Below are 23766 nucleotides of genomic sequence, written 5' to 3'. Positions count from 1 at the left end.
GTCAGACTTTCTCTGACCTTGTCTTGGCCCGGTGGGAGCTTTGATTTAATTGCTTAAACTGTAACTTCAGTTCTTCTAATGATCTTGGGGTTATTTTGCTTTATTTCCACCTATTTTTGTATTGTACAGAGTTTTTAGATTAATAATGAGCAGTTATCACATAGAATACATATTTTTAGCTAACATAATTAAAGAAGAAATGTAGAAAAATACACATCTGATACATAAGCAGAAACCTTGAAAAGTGGAGACATGGGATAAGTCTATGGGTATGAGATTGTAAGAAGTGAGGCATGAGATGGTACTGGGGGCCCCATGGCTATAAACAACTCATCAGCTATTAAAGAAATGAAGACCAAGGAATGGGCAGAATTAGCTTTAGGGATAACAAAGATAACATCTAAACTATGTAAAATGCACATACCGTTTTTGATGCGACATGAATTTGCAGGTCAGTGAAGGAAAAGCAAGGTATAAATGCATATTGGCAAACACACAAAAATGACCCCAAGTGGAGGAAGAAGTACTCATGATCACCACTCCTGGTGAAGGACTGCAGGTACTGAGGGCTTATCACATCCCCTGACACGTCAGGCTGAAGCTACCAGCGTTAAGATCATCAGGAAGGTGAGCATAGCACCAAGCAAAATGGGAGTTATGAGGAAATGCATGTATTAAAAATTAAGACCTTTTCTTATAATAGTAGTCATTCGCTTATTTCCTTTATCTTTCTTTTCTGTAATTATTAATTCTCAACTAACAATAATTCTTTGATTAGACTGTTAAGATTTCAATAAGACTAATAAGACTAATAAAAAGTTATTGGCTTTACATGTAGATGCATTTTCTTTTTGACTATAACAAGACTTTGAGATTACATCTCCCTAAATTCATGACAAATATATATGTTATGTGACATGTGTCAATATATATATGTTATGTGAAAACAAAGCTAAGGTCAAGGGGAAAATTAGCCTTATGAATTTCATGTAAGATGTTGGAAAATATTCAAACAGACCAGAAACAAAAATAATAGGGAAAGGAGCAGATAGTATGTACAGAATCTCACATTCAGCTACCTATTCTTTGGTTACTGAAAGATCAAGATATTTGTAATATTTTTACCTGTATGTTTTCAAATATTTTCACAAATGTGGCTTTGAATTAGTCTAAGAAGTTGAAACTTCAGGAGATGTTCTCCCTTCGGTGAAATGCTCACTTCCTTGTTACAAATATGAACCATAGAAATCTTTCATACAGAAAGCGGTGATACAAAAGATATCCCACAGAGAACAAAAAGCTTAAGAAAATGTTCTCCATGTATTTTGCAGAGTTCCTTCGAACTATGCAACAGAAATATCTTTCCATATCATAGATGGACTTTTAAAATGAAAAATGAGTAAATTGTTCTCACTTCAAAAACAAACAAACAAACAATGACAACAATACCACCACCTCTTTTCTTTATGATATAGGCATTCCTTGTTGATAAACATGATACTTCTAGGTTTTACATCCTGATTCAAAATAAATAAATAAATAAATCCTGTTTTATAGGATTTAAGATGTGCATCTAATTAAGATGCACATTAATAAGATGGGAGATACATTAAATTTATTTTAAAGATAGTTTGTACTTTGTTCAGCTTTGTAGCTAGACATTGGAAGAACTTAAAAGAGTAAATGTTTAAAGGTCCTCAGTGATACCGAGCATACAAAGATAAAAGGGACCCTCACAGACTTCTCTCTTATTATCATCACATTTATTTGTTTGGAACAGATCACACAAGCCTAATTACTAGCTCAGCTTGGAGAAATGCTTTAAGTTTCAGTGCAGAGTAGTCAGACTTTTTTTAATAATTAAAGCATAATTTAGTTCTTTAATATAATAATTTTAAAAGGCATCTTCATATTCTTTGTACTGAAAAAAAAAAAAAGAGGAAGCCAAGAGTCTCTTCAATACTATGATTTATTTTTTTTTAAATGACACTGTTTGGTTTTGGCTAATACCAGAGTATTATTCTTTTACATTAACATAACAAAACATTAAATTGTAGAGCTAAATTTTGTCCTCATTTCCACTTCTACAAACCTACTGCAGACAAAAGTGATGTAAATTTTTAAAGGATTGCAGAATTTGAAGACTCTGGGATCTCTGTTAGTGTGAAGACAAAGCACACGTGAATTGGCCTTTGTTCAGTCATAAGGATCACCCTGACACAAGACACAGAAGGTGACCAGAGAGTGACAGCCACAGCTTTAACTCACTTTCATCCTTTTTCTTCAGTTTTCTCCCCATCAGCCCATGCTCATGAGGCAGGGTGAAACAGAGCTCAGCACTGGAGGAACCTCTGCAAGGAGGATGTACCCTATGTTCTCATTTCGGAGCCACAAGGTAATAACGCCAAGTCAGGTTTATCATGACTGAATGTGTGTAAATGAGGAACCAAAACAAGAAGCAACAAGGTTGATTTCATGCAAACCACATGCTGACTGCTGTTGGCACCACTCAGCCTGGTGGTCTTCAGGGACAGACACCGCTCTCAGTAAATATCCTTGTTTCACTTACACCTTTTTAGCTTTTAAGTACATGAGAAACTAAGAACATGAGAAAACTCATAAGAGAGAAAAGAAATGAAGAACATGAGAAACTGGAGTATGAAACTCTAAATTTATAGAGAGAATTTTCAGGAGACTTTAGGATTAAATTGCAAACTTAAATTCTCAGTGATTTTTCTATGCCTGTAATGAAATAGTGTAAGGTAAAATAAGTATTATCCTATCCTGGATCATCACTTTAAAAAAAAAAAAAAAACTTCTTTTAATTCATTTTATTTTATTGTTACCAATATTAGAAGCTGCAAAAAAACTTACATATTCTTAAATGTTTCCCTCTGAAGAAGAAAAAATGGCAAAAGCCAAATTTTTAAAAGCTTTTATTTTAACATTCCACAACTCTGGCCATCATGTTTTTTGATTCTATTATTTTCAACATAAGCAATTAATTGTGTATGCCAGTGTATTTGGCATACTTATACTTCTGTGCAGTAGATTAAGGGAGCAATTTTCAAGAAGATCACTTTTTTGAGTTGTTCTTTTGCAAAATGGAAGTAATTGGATTGTGATGAATAAGGACTATTAATAAGTGCTGCTATTACATTTAGAGAAGAGATACCATCTTACCGAATGAGCTGTTATTCAGGACACTCTCCAAATACTTGACCATTGCCTCAACATCACTGTCCTGAGGATAAATGAAATAATGAATAGCATTAGCGTGTGCAAAATCTTAAATATAAACATTGTGTACCAGAGGTATGATCCCACAAGCATAAATGACATTACTTACACCAATGAGCATCAACACTTAATACAGTTAAGGGAATACGTTTCTCAGAACTTTGTATGTTTTATTCCCCTAAAACAATAGGCTTGGGAATAATATTATATACAAACAATTATTTAAGTCAGATTCCTTGCAGAACACAAATACGTAGGACAGCTATGCATGGAGCTTAAATAATATGTTTATTGTTGAGAGTGGTGTCCAGTCTTTGAAAACAGACCAGCATTTTATCATTGGTTAGTCCTGAAATATCTAAAACAATACCAGATTGAAAAAGGAAAGTATGTACTTCGTAACTATCCCAAAATTTATTAGTTATGATATTTGACTCTGCAAATTAATACTTATGTTTCATTAATCACACATCTACTTACATATCTAGTAGCAATGAATAATTAAAATTTTAAGTAAGAAAAGATTTGAGCACTTTTCCATTGTAAGCTTTCTGTTACCAGACAAATAATTAACAGTTTTGCTATGATATCTTTCACTTGAAATGTTATTTGTGTATACTGATGAAATTTAAGATCTAACCATTTAGCAAAGATTGTGCTCCAGGAAGGACAGCAAATTTCATTCAAGTCTATGAGACAAGCCTGAGTTTCTAGAAGCTCCCATTTGACAACATGGCGACATGGCATTCCTTGACTATTTAAAACAGAAAGTCAAAATCCTGACTTTGCTGGAAAAAAAAACAAATCCTATATTTTTAAAAATATCAAGCAGCGTATGGTTTTAAAAGCCCTGCAGAACAGGTAAGGGAGTTTGACAGATGCACAGAAAAGAGGCCCTCCTACACGTAAGGGCCAACATGGAGGAATACTTGGATATTTCAAATTCTGAATAAGTGAACCCCTTTCTAACAGCAACAGATCATGCCAAGGATGACAAGGCAGGCGTTAGGAATCTAGTGGCGCAGTTTTGGGGTGATAACACACAGACCACCTACAACCACTGATGAGACACCGGAGCTACAATAATTTATGCCAGCTGATTATGTTGCTTGACAATCTCAGAAGCGACCTGGAAATTGAAAATATGGAGCTAATGTACTGTATTGCTAGACTTTGTCATAATGAAGAGGGCTAATTTGCTATTATTATTGTCACTAAAAGAAAGCACAAAGAGCAAGGTGATAAACTGAGATAAAAAGCATCCATTAGCATCTCAGCTAAATTAAAGCCAATGTGAAACCCTCACTGTTCACTAACTTTTCAAGATGAAACCTGTTCTATACTACATATTTTCCAATTTATATTTAGAAACAGTTTCTTATTCTCTTTCATGTTTTCCCCTTAATTAGCTCTCATACAATTAGAAATCAGTGTTCCTGGAAATAAGAAAGAAAGAAAGAAAGAAAGAAAGAAAGAAAGAAAGAAAGAAAGAAAGAAAGAAAGAAAGAAAGAAAGAAAGAAAAAGAAAGAAAGAAAGAAAAGAAAGTGCTGCAAAAGAGAAGGAAAAAGGACACTGAACTCAAACTTTACAACCAATACAAACAAGATGAGAGGTTCAGATGCGGTTAGGGTGATAACTCCACATTTACAAGTGGGCAACGTAGCTGAGAGCACATGGGCTGTATTGAAAGTTATCAACAAAGGGAAAGTAGCTGTGTCAGCTCCCATCCTAAAGCTTTAAATTACACTAACGGAGTGCATGACTCTATCTTCTTAACTGAAGACGGGTTGATTCCCAAGTAAGACCACTACTTCTCTTTCTGTCTTGAAAACCATGGGAGCCTAATATAACTGGAATACATAGCTCAAGTCCCCTTCTACATTATGCACCCCATTGTGTAGTTCAATTAATCTGTGACCCCATGCTACTGCATATCAGAGTCTTTATTTTTTTGTTTGAAGTAATGGAGTCACCATGGAGTACTGCTAGAGATAGACTTTCTGCACTGACTCTGCACAAAAGTAACTAGTAATTCAATCTTGGCATTGGAAAATTGAGAGGTTTGCACAAATTAGGATGGTAAATACCTTACAAGTCTTTACCCTGCAATGCAGTGGAATGACTTCTTTATTCACACAGTCTTCCAAAAGCTGAATTTATAGAAGTATTTTTGAAGAAAGAGTTAAAGAATATGAATCCTATCATAGATAGGTGTAGGAGTTTTGGTATTAAGTAGATGACTGCTGAAGCAATCCCCTGCTATATACTAGCAAGATCAAATCTATTCTGGTAGGTTTTGAAGCTTATTATTATTGTTGAGCATGATACCACCTACCTTTGAGTGGGATTCATCTCACATAACTGTTGACATCCAGAATGAAGACGTTCCATGCATGCTAATAACTGCAGATCCCTTTACAATCACCAGAGAGAAAGAGGTACCTCCCAGCATATTCCATCTGACCCATACATTAGAGGTTTTTGCCAAGATAATATTATTCCCTAAAATGTTTATTTCCCCTAATTGTACAGACTTTATATTCAGTTAGGTCAGATGTAGTTGCACAGCTAAGTTCAGCCTGCTTTGCTTCCACACTCATTTCAGAATTTTTCACTCAAGAAAGAGAAAATTGAAATTTCTGCTCACTTCCCAAGAAAAAGAAAAGGTGATTGTGTCAATACCTGCAAACGCAGTCCTGTCTTATCTAAGGTGCTGGTCAATATGAGTGAAAACAAAGACAGACTAATTGCTTCTTTGATGGAGGAAGTCCTGAAAGCCAAATGCTCAGAGAGGGTGTGCTTTCCAGTCAGTCTGTGCAGGCCAATTTGCAGAGGGGTAATGATTATGTGCACATGGACTGCTGGTAAAGCAAAGCCACCCAGCCTATAGGGGCTGGATCCTGGCACGAGATGTCAGTGGGACAGCTCTTCCAACACAAAGTGTCAGTTCTTGTCATCACGGAATTCTGAATCACTATAAAATGACAGAACGTTGTTGTTCAAATCTGGCTGCCAACACCTAATTTATTCTGCATTATTGAGAAATCTATTTTTATCTTCTGCCCTTCATTAATTCTAGGCAGCAGTCTGCCTGTTCAAAAGCAGTATTGATTGACACTTAATTATATCGTCAATGAATCTGAATGAAAATTTTAAAAGTCATTCTAAAAAAGAAATTAAAAAAAAAAGTCTGATAAAAGTGAGCAATAATTTCTTTTCAAGAGTACATTATGGTAGATTTTTCTGGCAACAGAGTGTTTGTATGTCTATGTGTTGTGAGTAAACACAGACCCAGCAAATTGCAACAAAACACTGCCTTAGATATTCCAATGACTTACAACTATTTGTTTATATTACCACTGTATTAACTGTTAAAGCATGTTATGTGTTTAGTTTGAAAGCTAGGAGGACATTTCTAGATTGCATGAGACTGTCTATGAGTAAACTTCAAGTTTAACTGGTTGAGAGAACTTCAGGATTCCCTGCCACTGTGGTAAAAATAGTGTTCTGATTTATCCTATAAACATTTAGCTTCTGCTTTAAAACTACAAGAAACTTAAAGAAACTATTAGCTCACGGATTTTAAACAATATTACAAGTTATTTATAATTTAATGAAGAGGTTTTAGCAAACCTGGTTGGTTCCATAAAATGTAAAAACCATCATACTCTTCCCTGCATTTTTCACACATGAACTCTGACTAACATTTGTGATCCTAAGCAAAAGCAGACAGTACTGTGCAGAAGCACTGTAACACAATACCTTATGTTGACGACACAGGGTAGAAATTAATTGTTCCTGAATGCCTTAGGAAGATCGATTTTCAGAACTGACTTGGGCATTTTGGTTCATTGATTTCACTGAGACTTGATCACTGAAGACAAGACTCATCTTGGTTCATTCTGATCAGATCTAAATTAGGTGCCTTTTCCAATCATCTTCAACATCCTACAAACTGCAATCCCTAAGACTTTCTTGTGGCAGCCTCACCCGATAAAGCTTCTTTAAGCCTTTCAATAATAAGTTTTCTTTTTATTTACACTTTCTAAGATTCTTGGGTAAGTCTACAGATATGCTGGTCAAGACTTGCTGGTGTTTAGGCTCATGCTAGAAAATACGTCTAATACAGGCTGGAAGAAGTGGCATCTGAAGGTGCCTATCTATCCCCAGGAAATAAATCTGGAATTTAGATCTTATGCTTGAAGTGTTCTTTCAGCTTTAACTTAAATAACACATAGCTAATGTTACATATGAGAACCCCACTCAGAGCGTGTGATGGCCACAAGGGAGTTTACTGACAACAATTCACCCTAAGGCAATCATAGGAGCATTATTGTTAATCTTGAAGGAATGCAAGCATCTTTTTCATCAATGTCTCAGATTAATTATACATATGCATACTCACATAACTAATTCATGATACTGCTATACACACACATTCCTGACAAAAGCAAATTTCAGTAATGTCAATAGGACAATCTTGGAAGTAGTTTCATTTTCCCTCAGAAAATGAGCATCAAATGTGTACTGTTTTCCCAAAGGTCACACACACCTGGTGATTTGTCTTAGAGACAGTCTGTGACGCTTCCACATCCTCCTCCTCTTCACTGCTTTCTGAACAGGATTCAAACTCATCATTATAATATTCTTCTGCAATTTGTGGGTCTTCAGGGATCTCTAAAGGCAATTAAGAGTTTATAGCATATTGACAGACTATATGAATAATCTTAGAAAGATGCGATGGATTTTATATCACCAATGTCATGTCACTAACAATGCATTCTGTAACTGAAATCATTGGATAGATTCTCAGCTTAAAAAGTGATCTTATGACATGATAAGCAGTGCTAAAACTGTCTCTGCCAAAAGGTCAGATCCTCATATTTATATTAATGACCTCGAAGAATCTATATTGATTTCGGGCTGAAATCACTAAACCATAGAATAATTCAGGCTGGAAAGGACCTCAGGGGATCCTCTAATTCAACCTCACTCAAAGAAAACAAACGTTTAAATTTACAAGAGAGAAAATCTACATGTCTTGCCAAACTCTCCCAAAACAAAAACATTAAAAAATGAAAGTAGTGAAAAGTCAAGCTCCATATATCTAGCTCTCACGCTCACTCAATTTATTACTAACACTTGAGAAGTTATAGAAATAGCAGTGAGTGCAATGTTAAAATAGACAATGAGCCTCTGAAGCCCAAGAACTGTTATTAAAACTCAACATATTCATCACAGCATGAAAGACACCACTGCTTCTCTGCTCCAGGAGAAATCTTTGAGCATCCCTGACTCCATAAGAAATGAGTTAGTAAAATAACTTGAGGTCTGATTGCACCTGCTTCAGCGAGCTGCCCTTTCTCAGCAAAAGCCCTTAAGCACTTGTTCAGTTTTAAGCATAGGCTGGACTGTGGTGATTATCAGAATTAACAGCAGAATCCCTGTTTTTCTAGATAGAAAACTGCAATGCGAAGGGCTGCCCATGGGAAGCACAGGTTAGTGGCAAAGATGGGATCAGAACTCAGGGAAGCCTGTCTCAGCAACTGTCCCATCAACTTCAGCATTTGTGCAGGGGGATACTTCAGGAGAGCTTCCTTACTTCCTTACTGAGTTATTTTCAAGACGATTTACATCCAAGCCTAGGTACTACATTTTTTGTCCTTGGCTAATTTTATTACAATAAATGTTAATTGAAGACAAAAAAAATCTAATATTAACCTGTCATAAATCACCGTAGTCTTAACATTAGCTAATGCTGACTTCTCCCATTCTCCCAATCGTCTCGCTCTTTAAAGAAATGAAAACTGACTTATCTTAAATATTACTGCATTGAAATCAATTACATTCAAACAATATGCCATAAAAAATTAAGAACGCTTAATATATTCTTTTTACTCATTTCACATGGATAAAAAGAAAACAAAAAAACAACAACAACCAAAGTATTTAAACAAGTGAATACAAAATTAAAGATGCCCTTGGATATTAGGCAGGAGGAATGATTCTAATCTTTAAGGCATAAGAAACTCAGGGAAAAAGAAAAAAAGAACATTTATTTATCTGCTACACTAGGTGGTTGAAGTTCTCCTGTTGAGATATTATCTCTACTATTATTTACTGTCTCCAGAGTATTTTCAAAATTACTTCCTTTCTTTACAAATTTGATTTACCTCCAAAATGCTGACACATTTTCACTTAGTTTTCTATGTTTTAGGACATTTGTACAAACTCCATTGCCACAATTTCTAATAAGAAAAAAAAAAAGATAACTTGTGCTTCCATAGGAATCTCCCCCAACCCTCCAAAAAAACTTTTCCCACAAAAGAAAGCATTTACTGTTGTGTCTAATTGTTTGAGTTCTCCAAAGTGCCATTTGAGAGAAAAGCCTAACATTTCATCTTAAAACAAACAAACAAAATAAACCCACCCTCAAATATCATTCATTTTTTAGAATGGGAAGAATGCTACTAAATGAAGATATGTCTCCATTTCCAGACAGAGTAAACATTTGTTTTTCTTTCTTTCAGGCACACTGTCATTCCTGCGATTACTATGATTTTATTAGGTTCAGCTGCATGCTGTGTGTGTATAAGCATTCACGAACATATGAATCAGCTTATTTATTATATTATAATGCAAGCATTGGACTACACCAGTACTTTCTGAGTTTTCTCCTCCCACTTTCTGCATTTTTTTTACCGTTATACTAAAAAAACACAATCCTCTCCTTTCCAACTGAACTATGTACAAAAATTAGTCATTTTACTCACAGTTGTAACCTCAAATGATGTGTTCTGGCTACAGTAAAGCTCTGTACCTTGTGAGTAGCCCATGATCAGGCTGAACTGAGGCTGATGCATCTGAACTACGTGGAGGGGCTTGCACGGTCCGAAGCCCACTTCCACGCCAGCTTCTGCACCCTTTCCAGAATTTCTCACTTTACCATTTCTGATATTGTTTTGACAGCTGCACAAAGACGGCCAGTTAATCTGAGTTCAGTAACACAATTTTAAATGTTAGTTCAGACATGAGAGATACTCCAGGATACAGATGTTTCCTGGCCCCAACTCAGAGACTGATCCAAGTGACATTTCTCCAATGAAGACAACGTGTCCAGTGGAGTTTGGGAGCTAACAACAACGAGTCTTTAGAACTTCTCTTTGCACGACATGCATCTCTTTGCATGACACGCATCTTTTAAGCAGGCACTTTCAAAACATCAACATATTCATTTAGAATACATGGTTCAGTGTAACAGTTTCTACTAAGTAGAGCCAGCTCCCCTTTGCCCATATGCTACAGATGCAGAGACTGCTTCTCTGTCGAACTAATTTGGATATGGAAGAGCTTATTTAGCTGAGACACAGGATCAGGAATGAATTTCAGGAACACATAAGCTGGCTTTAGCACAGCTGGTATCAAAAGTCATCACGACTAGCTGTGCCCATGCTAGCTGCCCACAGAAACCCTCTGAATATTGTAGCATTGTAGCATGGTGCAGTATAGCTCCACTGAGTGAGGCACCAAAGAAACAGCTGAGACTGACTCACCTCTGCTAGAGCCAGCGTGAAGAAACCTAGTAAAATTCAAGTTCAACCCCTGATAATGACATGCTTGACTCAGTCCTTTAGTGAAGTGCAGATAACTTGAGTGAGCTGGGGTTTGGGCTCAGGGGAGACACTGTTAGGGGAGGCTGGGCCCCATATGCTACCATTTCCATGTCTGCAGTCGATACTTTGGGACATTTACTACCTGAGTTTTCCCATGATTCTCAATATTTCAACTTTTCCCCTTTCCACCAGCCAAACAGCAAAGAGCTGGTTACTGCCACCATCTCCTGAATGTTCTTGGCACAGCTCCACATCTCAGCAATGTATCACAGAAGTAAAAACCTTGGTTTGTGCTTTCATATGACTAGCTTTAACAAAAATGTTGTTCCTTGGGCTAGGTCTGTTTGACTCGTTTATGCATTTTTGCAAAGCCTAGCATGGACTCCAAGGCCAGGACCTTGGCTGTCCTTCTCTCTGATACAAAACAGAAATTAAATCTATGTGTGCCTTGAAGGTACTTTGGGGAAAAAAAAATAAATAAATGATGCTAGTGAGGTGAACACAAGTCTATCATATCGAAAGAGGGAACCAAACTGCTGCTGCAGCACCCAGGATACAGAGGACCAGGAGAACAGCATTGTATTTCAGAAGGTCCTGACACCAACACCAAGCAGCCTGTTGGACCCACTTGTTCACACAGCACTCCTGATCTTCCCAAGAACAGCAGGTCTAAATCCACCCATTCCTTCCATGCAAGAAAGTCACCCCGTGCAGCATACGTATGGTAGTCAGGGGCTTTCCCTTCTTCACAGAGCCTTGGAAAACGAACATTGCAATAACATCCAGTGTAAAGTTTTGTAATACTGTGTCAGATAAAACATGGCCCCAACACCACTGTAATATACTTGTCCCTCAGTCACTTGTTCTTCCTCTGATACAGCCCACTTACACACTCCTGATGGAGCACAAACCAAGGTCTCTATTGCTGTTTCCTCACATTCGTGATCCCAATCTGTCAGCTGGTATCTGAAAATACATGACATTTTATCTAGCTTTGTATATTTCGCTAAAGACAGTCACAGCACCTTTTATGTGCTCACCAAGCATTTCATTCAGAACAAACTCAGCTATTGCTTACATACCGCTAGGCAGCTTAGGCATAGCATTGAGAGATTCAATATTTGTAAAGTATATTACATATTCAAAATAAAAAAGCTCTGAATAATAACCTTCCCCTTTAGATTTCTTTCTATATATTACCATGACATTAATAGTAGAAAGAAGGGTAAAACCCCATTATCTAAAGATCATAAAAGCCCAGCTATTTCCCAAGAAGACAAGCTATGCAGAAAACAAAGAAATGCAATACTTGCAATATTTTGTTTAAATCCACCAAGAGCTTTTTCCATGTAACATAGTATCTTGGCGACAACAACGGTTTTCTCCAAAGAGACTAAAATACTTTGATAAATATCTTTAATTTTCTCTTGCCTTGAAGTCATACTTGTAATCAGTATATTAATGCAGCATTCTCACATTGCAGTGCATGCAGAAGACAATGAGTAAGGCCCCTTTTATTTTATTAAAAAAGAGGGAAGAGAAGAAAAAAAAGAAAAAAGAAAACTGACTTGTATAACATATGTTCATTTTCACCACTTGTATTCACAAAAGTGAAGGCACACTCGGCACTTAAGGACTATTGACTATTGCACTTTTTTTTTTTTTTAATCCCAAACTTCAGCACACGCCTGGAAAAAACTAATTATCTCAGCAGTCACTTTCTGATCTTAAGGAAAAAAAGTAGTTCTGGTTCCAAGCACCACAGTCCTCTGCCTGCACAGTACCACAGACAGTAAAGCAAGGAACAAAGCATTCTACTACTCTGACATACATGTGCTCTTCAGAATAGCACATCATTTATTACAGAGCTTTCATAAGAGAGAAAACAGAACAAGCTGAGGCATTGTAACTAGGAGAGAGGTTTGAAACACACAGATGAGAAACACCTGAGTTTCATAATCCCAAATGAGAGCAAGGGCTCCGTGCCCCCCAGGGCTCAGGTCAATACTCATTTGATTAGGACAAAATAAGATAACTCCATTATTATAATTTAGGATCACACAGATTTTGTATTTATTTTCCCTAGGGTGGGATAACTTTAACAGTTTCCATAAAACAGAACCGCCATCCATTAGTTAGCTATAGCTATAAACAAGATATACATTATTAAGCTCTGAAGATTCACTGCTCGGCAAATCAGTTGAAGCTTTTGTCCAGCTAAACTAGGCTGAAAATGACTTTGGAAAATGCATTGTTTAGGAAATGAACTAAGGGATATAACAGGACTTTTGTGTCCCAAAACATTTTGTATGATCCTTTTGCCTAAACACAAAAGGATTACTTTTTAATGACAGAAGTCATTAAAAGAACTAACTTCTGACACAACCATGTACAGCACAGCTGTAACGAAAAATGATTAGTTCTAAAATGAGAGCCAGAAATATAACCCAAATTAAACATTAATATTTTAAACTTCTGTTTTTAGCATTATAAAAAAGGAAAAAGCATGATTCACCTGTGGACTTCACTGAGTAAATTTAACTATTGTGAAATGTCTAGGAAAAATGGACATAAAGAGAATATAAATCAGAGTGGAGGTTGTCTATTACTTGATGTTAGAAATGAAGTAATTACTTCAAAGTGTTTTCCCATACGGGAAAAAAAAATCCCTTTTTTTTAAACCCAAATGAGATTTCCAGGAAAAATGTTTTATTTCAAGAACATAGCTCTTTTCCTCAAACCTTCTACATCTTGTCATTTTATCTGTATATCCACAGGCAGAGCATGAAAGAAAAAATGGAGTTGCTAAACGGAGCTGTTAACAAAAAAGAACAGCAAGAAAGCATACTTTTATTACATTTTTTCCCTTAATTTTCTGAGTGGTTTTTTTTTTTTCCTTCCAATTTTCTAATGGTCATGCATACAGAAAAGGGCGCTTTAGCAGGCAGTGACAATGACATGATGCCATACTGCCTGTCATGAACAGTTTAAATTTCATCAAATCTAGAAGCTTTCCAGATATTCAGAAATCCTTTTAGTTCTGATGGGTGAATGAAGAGAAAAAAACAAAATAACAATGTAGTCAATAACAGGGAGCACTTATTGAGTCCTGGAAGCCATTTCCTTTATGCACAAAGAGGGATGCTTTACACACTGTTACTGTAAGGATTGTTCTATTACTTGTACAACATCCAGCAGAAACAGAGTAAGAGCTGTACATTACAGGAAAAATGACCATGAACTACCTTACAACAGCAGTTTAAAACTACCTTAGCCCTTGCTTTATTTCAAACTTTTTGATCGGTCAAAGCTTATTCTCAAATAAAAATTCATTTTTCCTGTTGAATCTGGCAGAGATTGCCTGATACTTTCTCTCTCAGTGGGATGACAGTGCTGGGAAGGAAAGAGTCCATGTATTAACACAAAAAGCTGCCTCTTAAGGAAGCCACTTCCTTCTCCCCGAGGTTCAGTTCGAGAATGCCATTTTCAAGAGATAAAATGGGACTGTTTTCACAATGAGAGTAGAAAACATGGAACGGTTCAGATCAGAACTTGGTGTAAGCAGTGTGCACATGAGATTCTGGATGTAGTAAAGATACATGTAAAATACATTTAATTTGGGTATAAGTAGTAATGTAAATTATATGTTGGACATGTACAAAAACAAGTAAATGACTGCAGACAAGCAAATCTACAAACAAAATACTGAGACCTCCAACACCCAGATGTAATTAACTGGTGAAACTCAATGTATTTTCCTAGATTGCAGGGGTACAATTTGCTCCACGAAGCAGATGAAATAACAGGAGAACATCAACTCAGTGTCTTTATTGCTGTCATCTTCTCATTCCCTCCAGCTAGTTGTCTGACTGACACGCACACCACTCAAAGCTAAACTAGTAGAAACTGCAAACTAATTCAGTATATTTCAGAGCAAATTCTCACTCACTTGGAATTGGCTCCAGTCACCATATAATTTGGCCCAGCTTCCCAGAAATGCTGTTTAGTTTGATAAGTGAGCCAGAATACTACAACTGGGGGCATACTGGGATTCCTTCTGCAGTGCTTTTCAATACCATCCTGTTCACAGATGCTTTGTTTGCAAGTAAATGCCTGGTGTGTCTTCATTTCCATCGGTTTGACCTGGAGTCTAAAGTGTGGTGTAGAGTTATATTGCCCACTAAGCAAAACAACTTGGAACAAAAGCTAGTACCTTTCTAACAAAGATTTACAATACTGAAATTGTAACAATATCTGCCATAGGATCTAGTATAAAATATTTTGTACATATACAAATTTGGTGCACTTGCCTCCTTCCTAAATTCATGCAGTGTTTTGTAAATGGGTTTTAACATAAGGCTTTGGAATGAGTGAAGGGGCTTCCGGTGCAGACTTTAAAATGACTCGGCCAGAATCATTTTAACTGTTGTCATTGATCAAGGTGACTTATGAGGTAGGCTCTATTTCTCAATGCCAAACTAAATCAATATGAAAAAGAAATCAGAAAAAAAGTAGGAACTATAGAGTAGATTTGTTTTCCCCAAATGTTCAGTGTTCATAGAAGAGGACAACACTCTTCTACATACAAAGGACGATGCTATTCTACAAAGATGCTTCTAAATTACCCGCAATGCTAGACAATCTGTAACTTCATAAAATTTCCAGGAATAGTTCTTTAATTCTATTAATTCTATTCATGAAAAAATGAGACAGATGAGCATGCTCCCAGTGTGCCTACGCTCTCAAACCCTGTGAGAGTGGCAGGAGTTTTGGCACCCCATGCGCAAAGGACAAGTGAAGGACTGGTAGCTGTAAATTTCAGAACTAAACGGGCAAGATTCTCTCAGCAAGCATCCCATAGTGTCATTTCAGCAAGTAGCAAGTTGGGTAATACGCCTTATGATTCTGGAAAAATTCCTGCTTGTAACACAGATCTGTATTTTTACAACTACTATGACATTATTCTTGTGTGCTAATTTACTCACTTGTTAGCGGTTATGGTCCTCACCTTCCTACTGAAGTAACAGCAATGTAAATCAGTATGCACAAATTATCCCTCAAGAATAAACACACTTTGCTGAGACTCCAGTAAAGATACGCGTTATGTCTCAGATGAGTTTCTCCAATTATTTTTATTCCCCTTTTGCTTTTCCTAATTTGCATAATTTAATTTTGACATGCAAAATTTACCTTTCTGGCCTAGCTGCTGCAAGAGTGGTTCTGAGCAAGTATTATAGAAGAATTTTTCATCTTTCTTCGCAGAGGGGGTCCATGGCAGAAACTCATCCAAGGCTTAATTCTTAGCTCAATAAAAGCTCTTTCCTTTAGGGCTACTAGGTCTACTGGTTTTGCACAAAGTAGGGTAACCACATGCAAGAGGAGACCAGTGGATAACCCACAGCAGAAATCACTGCAATGTTATCTTCTTGAGACAAGTATTTCTGGTTATAAAGGATATTACAAGAACAGCAATAATAATAATAATAATAACAACAATAATAGTAATAATATTGCAGAAAGGTCCTTACTGCTTCCTATGATAAATATTATACTACTCTATATTGACCTGCCAGACTGAAAAACAAAAGAAGACATGATTTTCCTAAAAGCCTAAAATATATGTATGTGCAGAGATGCTTAAAGATGCATTCAGAAATATTTCATGTTTTTTATCTTATAGGATGAAAAAAATCCTGTCAATTATTCAGAAAAAAATATTTCTGAAATATTACAAAATATTGTAAAAATTATATTTACAAAATATTGTAAAAATAACAGTAGAAAAATACTATAATATATATATATAAAATACATAATGAGTGAACATTTCCTACTTGAGAGTCAGCTGAACTTTACCTACTTGAAATTCAAAGCAATATGTCCATAACTTACAATTAGCAATGGAAATATTGAAATAGTGTATTCAATTACTGTAATGTATTGAGCTATTTTAGAATTGTAATGAAATCAGGGGTTTGCCAGATGTAACATATTGCAACATATTAAGGTCAGGAATTTAACATGATGATAATCTTTGGAGTATAAAGAAATAAAAAGAACAGAATACAAACCAGAAGGATTGTGTGATATGTCCCCTTAATTTATGTCTTTATTTTTTTTTTTTTTTCTGTACAAATAATTTAAATACAGCAAGTAGTTAGTTTAAGCTATTTTGCTCCTTTAACTTCACCCCCTCCCACACACAAACAAGGCTAGTAAGAGCAGAAGAGTAGCTTATGTGGAACTAGCACTCTTATAGGAAGGGAATGAAATGGATGCGAATGCAGGTGAAGTCCCAACTAGTAATGTGCTGATGATCCAAAAATGCAAGACATAGTATTTTATTGGTAGCCCACAGGTCCAGTGTTGTTTTGCTATGTGGTCTTTTTCATTCTAGTCACTTAAGTGCAATGAGGACAAGCCCTTAGAAATAGGGATGTATTAGTATATATAATTTATTGAATGCTTAAAAAAAAAAATCTTTCTCACTCTAGTTTACCATGTATTATCAGCTGTGAAGTTGATATGAATATCAAGTGGCACATTTAGCCACAAATGCCAGTGTGTGGCTTTAACTTTTCATGCCTGTTAGACTGTAGCTTGTTGAATTTAATACTCCTCATGGCCCCTGTAAAAAGTAAGGGATTCTGATAACTGAGATAGCTTTCAGCCCAATATCTTTCAACTGCAAAAATTGATCCAAATCAGTATCAAAGATAAGGAAATGGTAGTTCTTGTTGCACGTGCAATTGCACTGAGCTTTCTGGGAGCACTTTTAGATATAGTTAATGAATTTGCAGCCAATTTCAAGGTAACTTCTACTGTAGAAATTGAATCAGAAACTTTGAACATTTAGCTATTACAGTTGTATAACAGGATTATATCTTGTTCTTCATGCTTCATGCCACTGCAAAGCCTGAGCTTCTCTACCTAGAGGATTTTCTGTGTAGTAAACTAAGAAATTGTAGATTTTCCACACTAATTTCTCACATGGATAAGTATAGTGCATGCTCTGACAAAGATTTCTCTGGTTTCATTACAAATAAATCCCATAACTAGTCTTTCCTATTTATTAAATACATCTGCAAACTTAGAGCCAGCCAATGGGAATCAAGTTGTATACAGAGTTGAGAGGAATTATGCTGTAAAATGTGGCTTCATTAGATAATCCTGCAACTGAAGCAAAAGGTATTGCACACAAATAATTAATGTGATATAGTGACAGAGCTGCAATTTTCCATCCCAGCCCAGCATGAGGTAGCCCACAGAGAAAAGCTGCAGTGATCTACCGGTACAACAAAAATCCCTGGAAAAGGTGACTGTTGGCATCAGAACCTTTTCTCAATACCCAGTTCTCTGGGAAAATGGACATCTGCTCATCTGATTACATTTTTTGTATAATCAGAAAAATAGACTATGAGCTCAACAAAGTTAATCAGTTGATTATGAGTTATATTGCTCATGATCAGTATGATCATGAGCTATATTGCTATATTAGAAAATAATGCATGATGTTTTGTGATGTTTCCAATAGCTTTTCAAAAGGAGGCCATATCAGAAGGAACATTAAACATCTAATGAACCATACCCAGCTGGAACAGACATGTTCTAGCTGGCATAGGAAGGCACTGACCGTATTCGTCCATAACATCAAGGCTGGGTATAGCTTATGGATACTTTTATCTTTTGGGTGATGATTTTTGCTCATGTTTCAGAAAATAAATCATTTGTTCCACCTGAACTTTATACCTTTCATGGAAAAGAGCAGTTAAATATGGGCAGTCCTTCTTCTTTACAGCATTTTTTTTTCTTTCTAATATATAAAAGTGACATCTAGTTGCCCAGCCCTATGATATAATTTGCCTGGTCATTATCCTCACAAGACCATTATTGAAACAAAGTACATGCACTCACAAGTTAGCCAGTGATCTTCAGAAAGAAACAAACAAACAAACAACAAAACAAACAAAAACAACAACAAAAAACTACATTACTGTATCTATCCTAGTCCAAATGTGGCTGTTTTTTTTTTCAAAGGAACAGGTCAAGAGACAGGAAAAAAACAAACAAAACAAAAAAAGAACTGTGCTGTCAGCTAATTCATGTCAGCTAATTCATTGCAAAGTAGCTTTTCCTTTTGATGATAGTCAGAGAGGCTGAGTGACTAATTTCCTAGATAAGTATTAACAAAAATAGTAAATACAAATAATAAAAAATAATAAAATGAGCTGGAGAAATGTAGCAAAAAAGGGGGGGGGGGAATCTAAGCACAAAGGGAATTTAGCCATAAAACAGTAGCAATTTTATGCTATTATTTGTAAATAAATGAAGGAACATCTGTAAACGGATACACACATATTTTTGACACACGTATTTGCATTTAATGCTGACAGTGACTCGGTGTCTCTGAGTACAATCTCAACACAAGATTTACTTCAGCTCCTCCTAGAGGGTGGTGAGGCACTGGAACAGGTTGCCCAGAGAGGTTGTGGATGCCCCACCCCTGGAGGCATTCAAGACCAGCCTGCTCTAGTGGTTGGCAACCCTGCCCAGAGCAGGGGAGTTGAAACTAGATGATCTTCAAGGTCCTTTTCAACCCAGGTCATTCTGTGATTCCTTTATGTGTCTTGCTTGTACTTGGACAACAGGAGATGGCAAAGATGGGAAGATATCTATAGAAAAAGAAAACTGTTCCCACTGGTACAATATATTCTTAACTGCTCTGTCCACCCTAGTTTTAAATTATTTTTATGATAGAGTTCCATAACTTCCTGGATAAATAAGATGTAGACACCAACATTCTCCAATTAATATTAAAAACAACTATAATATATATTTCAATGAATATCTCCAGTTATCAAATACAATTTATTTTAAATTTGGTTCCCAAATAACAAATCTAAAAAAAAACCAACAACAAACAAACAAACAAAAAAAAAACCCACACAGATTAAAACTGTTACACAAAGGTTTCAAATAAAGAAAATCATTTTCAATTGGTTTGTATTTACAAAGGTTTACATTTCTGAGGAATGAGGCAGTGCTCTAATTAGCTGAAACAATACAGGAAAAGTATATACTATTCTAATAATATATTCAACAAACCACTTCAGCCATTTACTCAGTTTGGTTAGTAATAATTAGAAAGGCAATTTTTCTAGGTGACTCTTAGCAAATCTGTTGTCTGCCTTTCTACAAATAAAAGAAACATTTATTGCTCCAGATTGTATGAGTAAAGATGTAAAACTTCAGAAGATTATTACAGTAACTTAAGAGAAATAGAAATGTAAAGCACATATTTAAACCTTTGCAAGTAACATTATCTACCCACCTGCGACAACTCTTAGTAGATCTGCAATGTGCAGAAGAGTAGTTACCCAAACTTGAAGAATCCTTTGCTCTAGCAAGCATGCAAAATGTAGCAAAACCTAGGACCAGGAGACCTGGTCCTCCTAAGATCCAGAACCCAAAGATTTACAGAGATATTTCTTAATAACCCACTGTGGATGTGGCAGTGCACATCCCTGCTGGCAGTGCATGCTAAGAGGATTCCCTATGCTTTTGTGATTACGAGTTCCCCTAACATATTGGCTGATGTTTTATGAGAGGAGACTTGATTTCCTTGCAAGCTCAGCCAGCTCTGCAGAGCAGCACTTCAGATGCTTCCAGCACTGTAAGGATGGTGACAAGAGGGGTGGGAAGGGCACAGAAGCAACACACCACTGTGCAGAAAAAGTTTCAAGGAGAAATCTAGAGAGTTAGCTTAGACTAGCCAGACATCTCTGAAATAAGCTCCCAGTACTAGAATACCTACTTGATCCCTCGAGGACCTGCATATCATGTGTCAAATTACATAGCTCCGAACTGACTAATCAGCTGTGGTTTTGCTGTTACTAGATGGGATATGGGAAGGGCATGTTGATTAGATGGTATGATATGTAATCTGCAGCTGCAAATAATTGAGGAATTAGCTTGCACACTAAATCAGTGGAAGATTGTTTGCATCAGGTCTTGCACATAGCAGTTTATGTAACAGTAGCAAGCTTTTATGGTCCAGGCCATTTTCACCCTTCATCTTGGGAAAGGTGTCTTAATACAATTAAAACATACAGTTACCACTTTACACACGGGTTATATAAATCTTTGTAACCAGGAACAACACAGCAAAGCTGGTAAGGGAGAGGTCTGCTCTGCTGGAGTCAGTATGTATAGAACCACTTTCCAGAAGCTAAGCTAGAGTGAATCACCAATACAAAGAAAGACCAGAATATTATAACAACATACACTGGATGACCCTGAGAACTGGAATCATGGAAAAGGAAAATTCAAAGAACAGAGTCCTAGCAGAGTGCAAGCATTAAAACAAAAATAATCTGTTGTCAACTGGGAGATGACAGCTGGGAAGCATCTTAAGGAAGGAGGGTTTTGGTATGCTGTGAGTGGCCAGTGTTAAAAGGTATGAAAAATACAGAAATATTTTATAGAAGTGTTACACAGAAGGATGTTAATGGTGTCATGCTGCTTATGAAATCATGAGGAGAGTAAGCAAAGGAAGGAAAATCACTATTTAAGCTGCAAGTCAATAGAGTGATGCACCCTGCAAATGCTGACATGAAACAGCCAGAGGTAAATCTAAGGCAGAAATAAGAAGGTTCAAAAACACTGCAATATTTTGGCCCAGAAACAACTTTCTACACAGAGAAGCAGAGGGATCTTTCCAGAATATATCAAACTGGTCAAATTCTTTAGGAACGGGGAAGTATGAGTAGATACATATGGCAGCCACACACTGGACTCAGTGGTGCAAAGGAAGCTTGTACTTTTTCTACGGAACAAAAGCAAATGGTGGGGAAATGATGCCACTGTGGACAGCACTTCTCTAGCAAAGCACCAAGAGCAGCCAAGATAACAGCTCTGAAAACGTGTGTTCTCAATGCACAGCTTCCTCTCCTGGGTCACTGAAACAAAAATAGCAGAACTTGCTATTCACATAACTTTTCACTGTTGCCCACTCCCATGTTAAAACCGGACCCTTCTTGAGTTTGATTAATCACAGAATCACAGAATTACCTAGGCTGGGAGAGACCTCCAAGATCACCTAGTCCAACCTCTGACCTAACACTAACAAGTCCTACACTAAACCATATCACTAAGCTCTACATCTAAACGTCTTTTAAAGACCTCCAGGGATGGTGACTCAACCACTCCCCTCAGCAGCGCATTCCAATGCCCAACAACCTGACTTTCAGTAAAGAAGTTCTTCCTAACATTCAACCTAAACCTCCCCTGGTACAACTTTAGCCCATTCCCCCTCATCCTATCACCAGACGCATGGGAGAATAGACCAATCCCCACCTTGCTACAACCTCCTTTAAGGTACCTGTAGAGAGCTATAAGGTCGCCCCTGAGCCTCCTCTTCTCCAGGCTAAACAACCCCAGTTCTCTCAGCCTCTCCTCGTAAGCCTTATGTTCCAGGCCCTTCAACAGCTTCGTTGCCCTTCTCTGGATACACTCCAGGACCTCGATGTCCGTCTTGTAGGGAGGGGCCCAAAACTGAACACAGTACTCAAGGTGCGACCTCACCATAGCAGAGTACAGGGGCACAATCACTTCCCTAGTCCTGCTGGACACACTGTTTCTTATACAAGGCAGGATGCTGTTGGCCTTCTTGATCACCTGAGTACACTGCTGGCTCGTGCTCAGCCGACTGTCAACCAATACTCCCAGGTCATTCTCTGCCAGGCAGCTTTACAGCCACTCATCTCCCAGCCTGTAGCGCTGCTTGGGGTTGTGCAGTGGCAGATGAGCAGCTCCAGGTACTGATCCCATAGCGTCTTGCTCAGGCGCAGGGAGTGCAGCCACTCCACAGCGCGACATCCTGATTTTCTCTAAACAACCCTAGGTTTCTCATGCATGTTCCCACTGTCTCTGGCCAATTTCTGCCTTCCCAGGTGATAAGTTGTTCCTTAGTTTCTTGTTCTGTCCTTATCAATGGCGGAACGCAAAAAGCAATGCAACTTTCCAAGACTCATTTTGGAGAATTAGAAAGCAGGTATTCTTTATTAACAGCGCTGGGTTATGTGGGGAATAATTCCATACAACATGTACACCTAAGCAAGACAAGGAGTACGTATTTAAGGTACAGTGATATACATATTCCTGCAATTCACAAGAAAGGGCAGGACTTATGCTAATGGTTTCTCAGACCTAATTATCATATTGTCCCTCCTGCTATCGCAGGCGCAGTAACCTCTGGTGGTTGCACTTTGGGGGCTTTCTGATGAAGGCTCATAATCTTCTTCATCTTGTACTTCTCTCCTTTCTGTTTTGCACATGCTCAGTCACTGTTTAACTGCTTCAGCACTTTTGATCTTTTACAAACTCAGCTAACTTATTTAAATTCTACTTTAGGCACCGTGTTCCTTCTTCAGCCTGGATTTTGTGGATAGAGCTGAATCTTCTTAGCATGTGAGGCTGATAAAACAACTGAGCAATTTAAACCTTGGTGGCTGCCACCGTCCCCAACACTTTCCCATTCCCATGACGACTTCTCATCCCCCAAATGACTTCTCACCCCCAAGTCTCACTTGGGGACCCGCCACCCGCAGCCGCTCCCCATCAGGAGCAGACATCCCCAAACCAATTGGCGGCGCGGGCAGCAGGAGAGGGCTGCGATCAGCACCCCCCTGACCCCCAGCCCTCCCCCCCCTTCTGACCAATGCAGGAAGAAGTGCAGGCAGAGGCTTTGCAGGGTGGAAAAGTCGTAATTTATTCCTGGGGTAATTGTGGCTGCCACCCCCAGCCCGTCCCAAGGTGAGGCGCGGCCGCCTGCTCAGTTGCGGGGCCTGGCCTGCCGGCCCGCGTGGTCGCCAGACCCCGGCTCCTCCTGCTGGACCCGACGTAGCCACTCTA

General features: G+C 37.6%; 1 protein-coding gene across 8 annotated transcripts in view; it reads right to left on the bottom strand.

Moving 5' to 3' along the window:
* The window catches only part of NEK11 (NIMA related kinase 11), a 106964-nt gene that overhangs the window by 22800 nt on the left and 60398 nt on the right, over positions 1–23766 (bottom strand). For all 8 annotated transcript variants that reach the window (XR_010829246.1, XM_048077976.2, XM_013197757.3 and 5 more), the window contains 2 exons: positions 7794–7918; positions 3184–3244 (listed from right to left, as the gene is read on the bottom strand). Coding sequence is in view for 7 of the 8 variants with exons in the window: in XM_048077976.2 (XP_047933933.2) it covers positions 3184–3244; positions 7794–7918 (186 nt within the window). In the remaining variant the exon portion in view is untranslated. The remainder of the gene's footprint in view (positions 1–3183; positions 3245–7793; positions 7919–23766) is intronic.

This window comes from Anser cygnoides, chromosome 2, assembly GCF_040182565.1.
Source record: "Anser cygnoides isolate HZ-2024a breed goose chromosome 2, Taihu_goose_T2T_genome, whole genome shotgun sequence".
NCBI lineage: Eukaryota > Metazoa > Chordata > Aves > Anseriformes > Anatidae > Anser > Anser cygnoides.
This window is presented reverse-complemented; position numbering and strand designations above follow the sequence as displayed.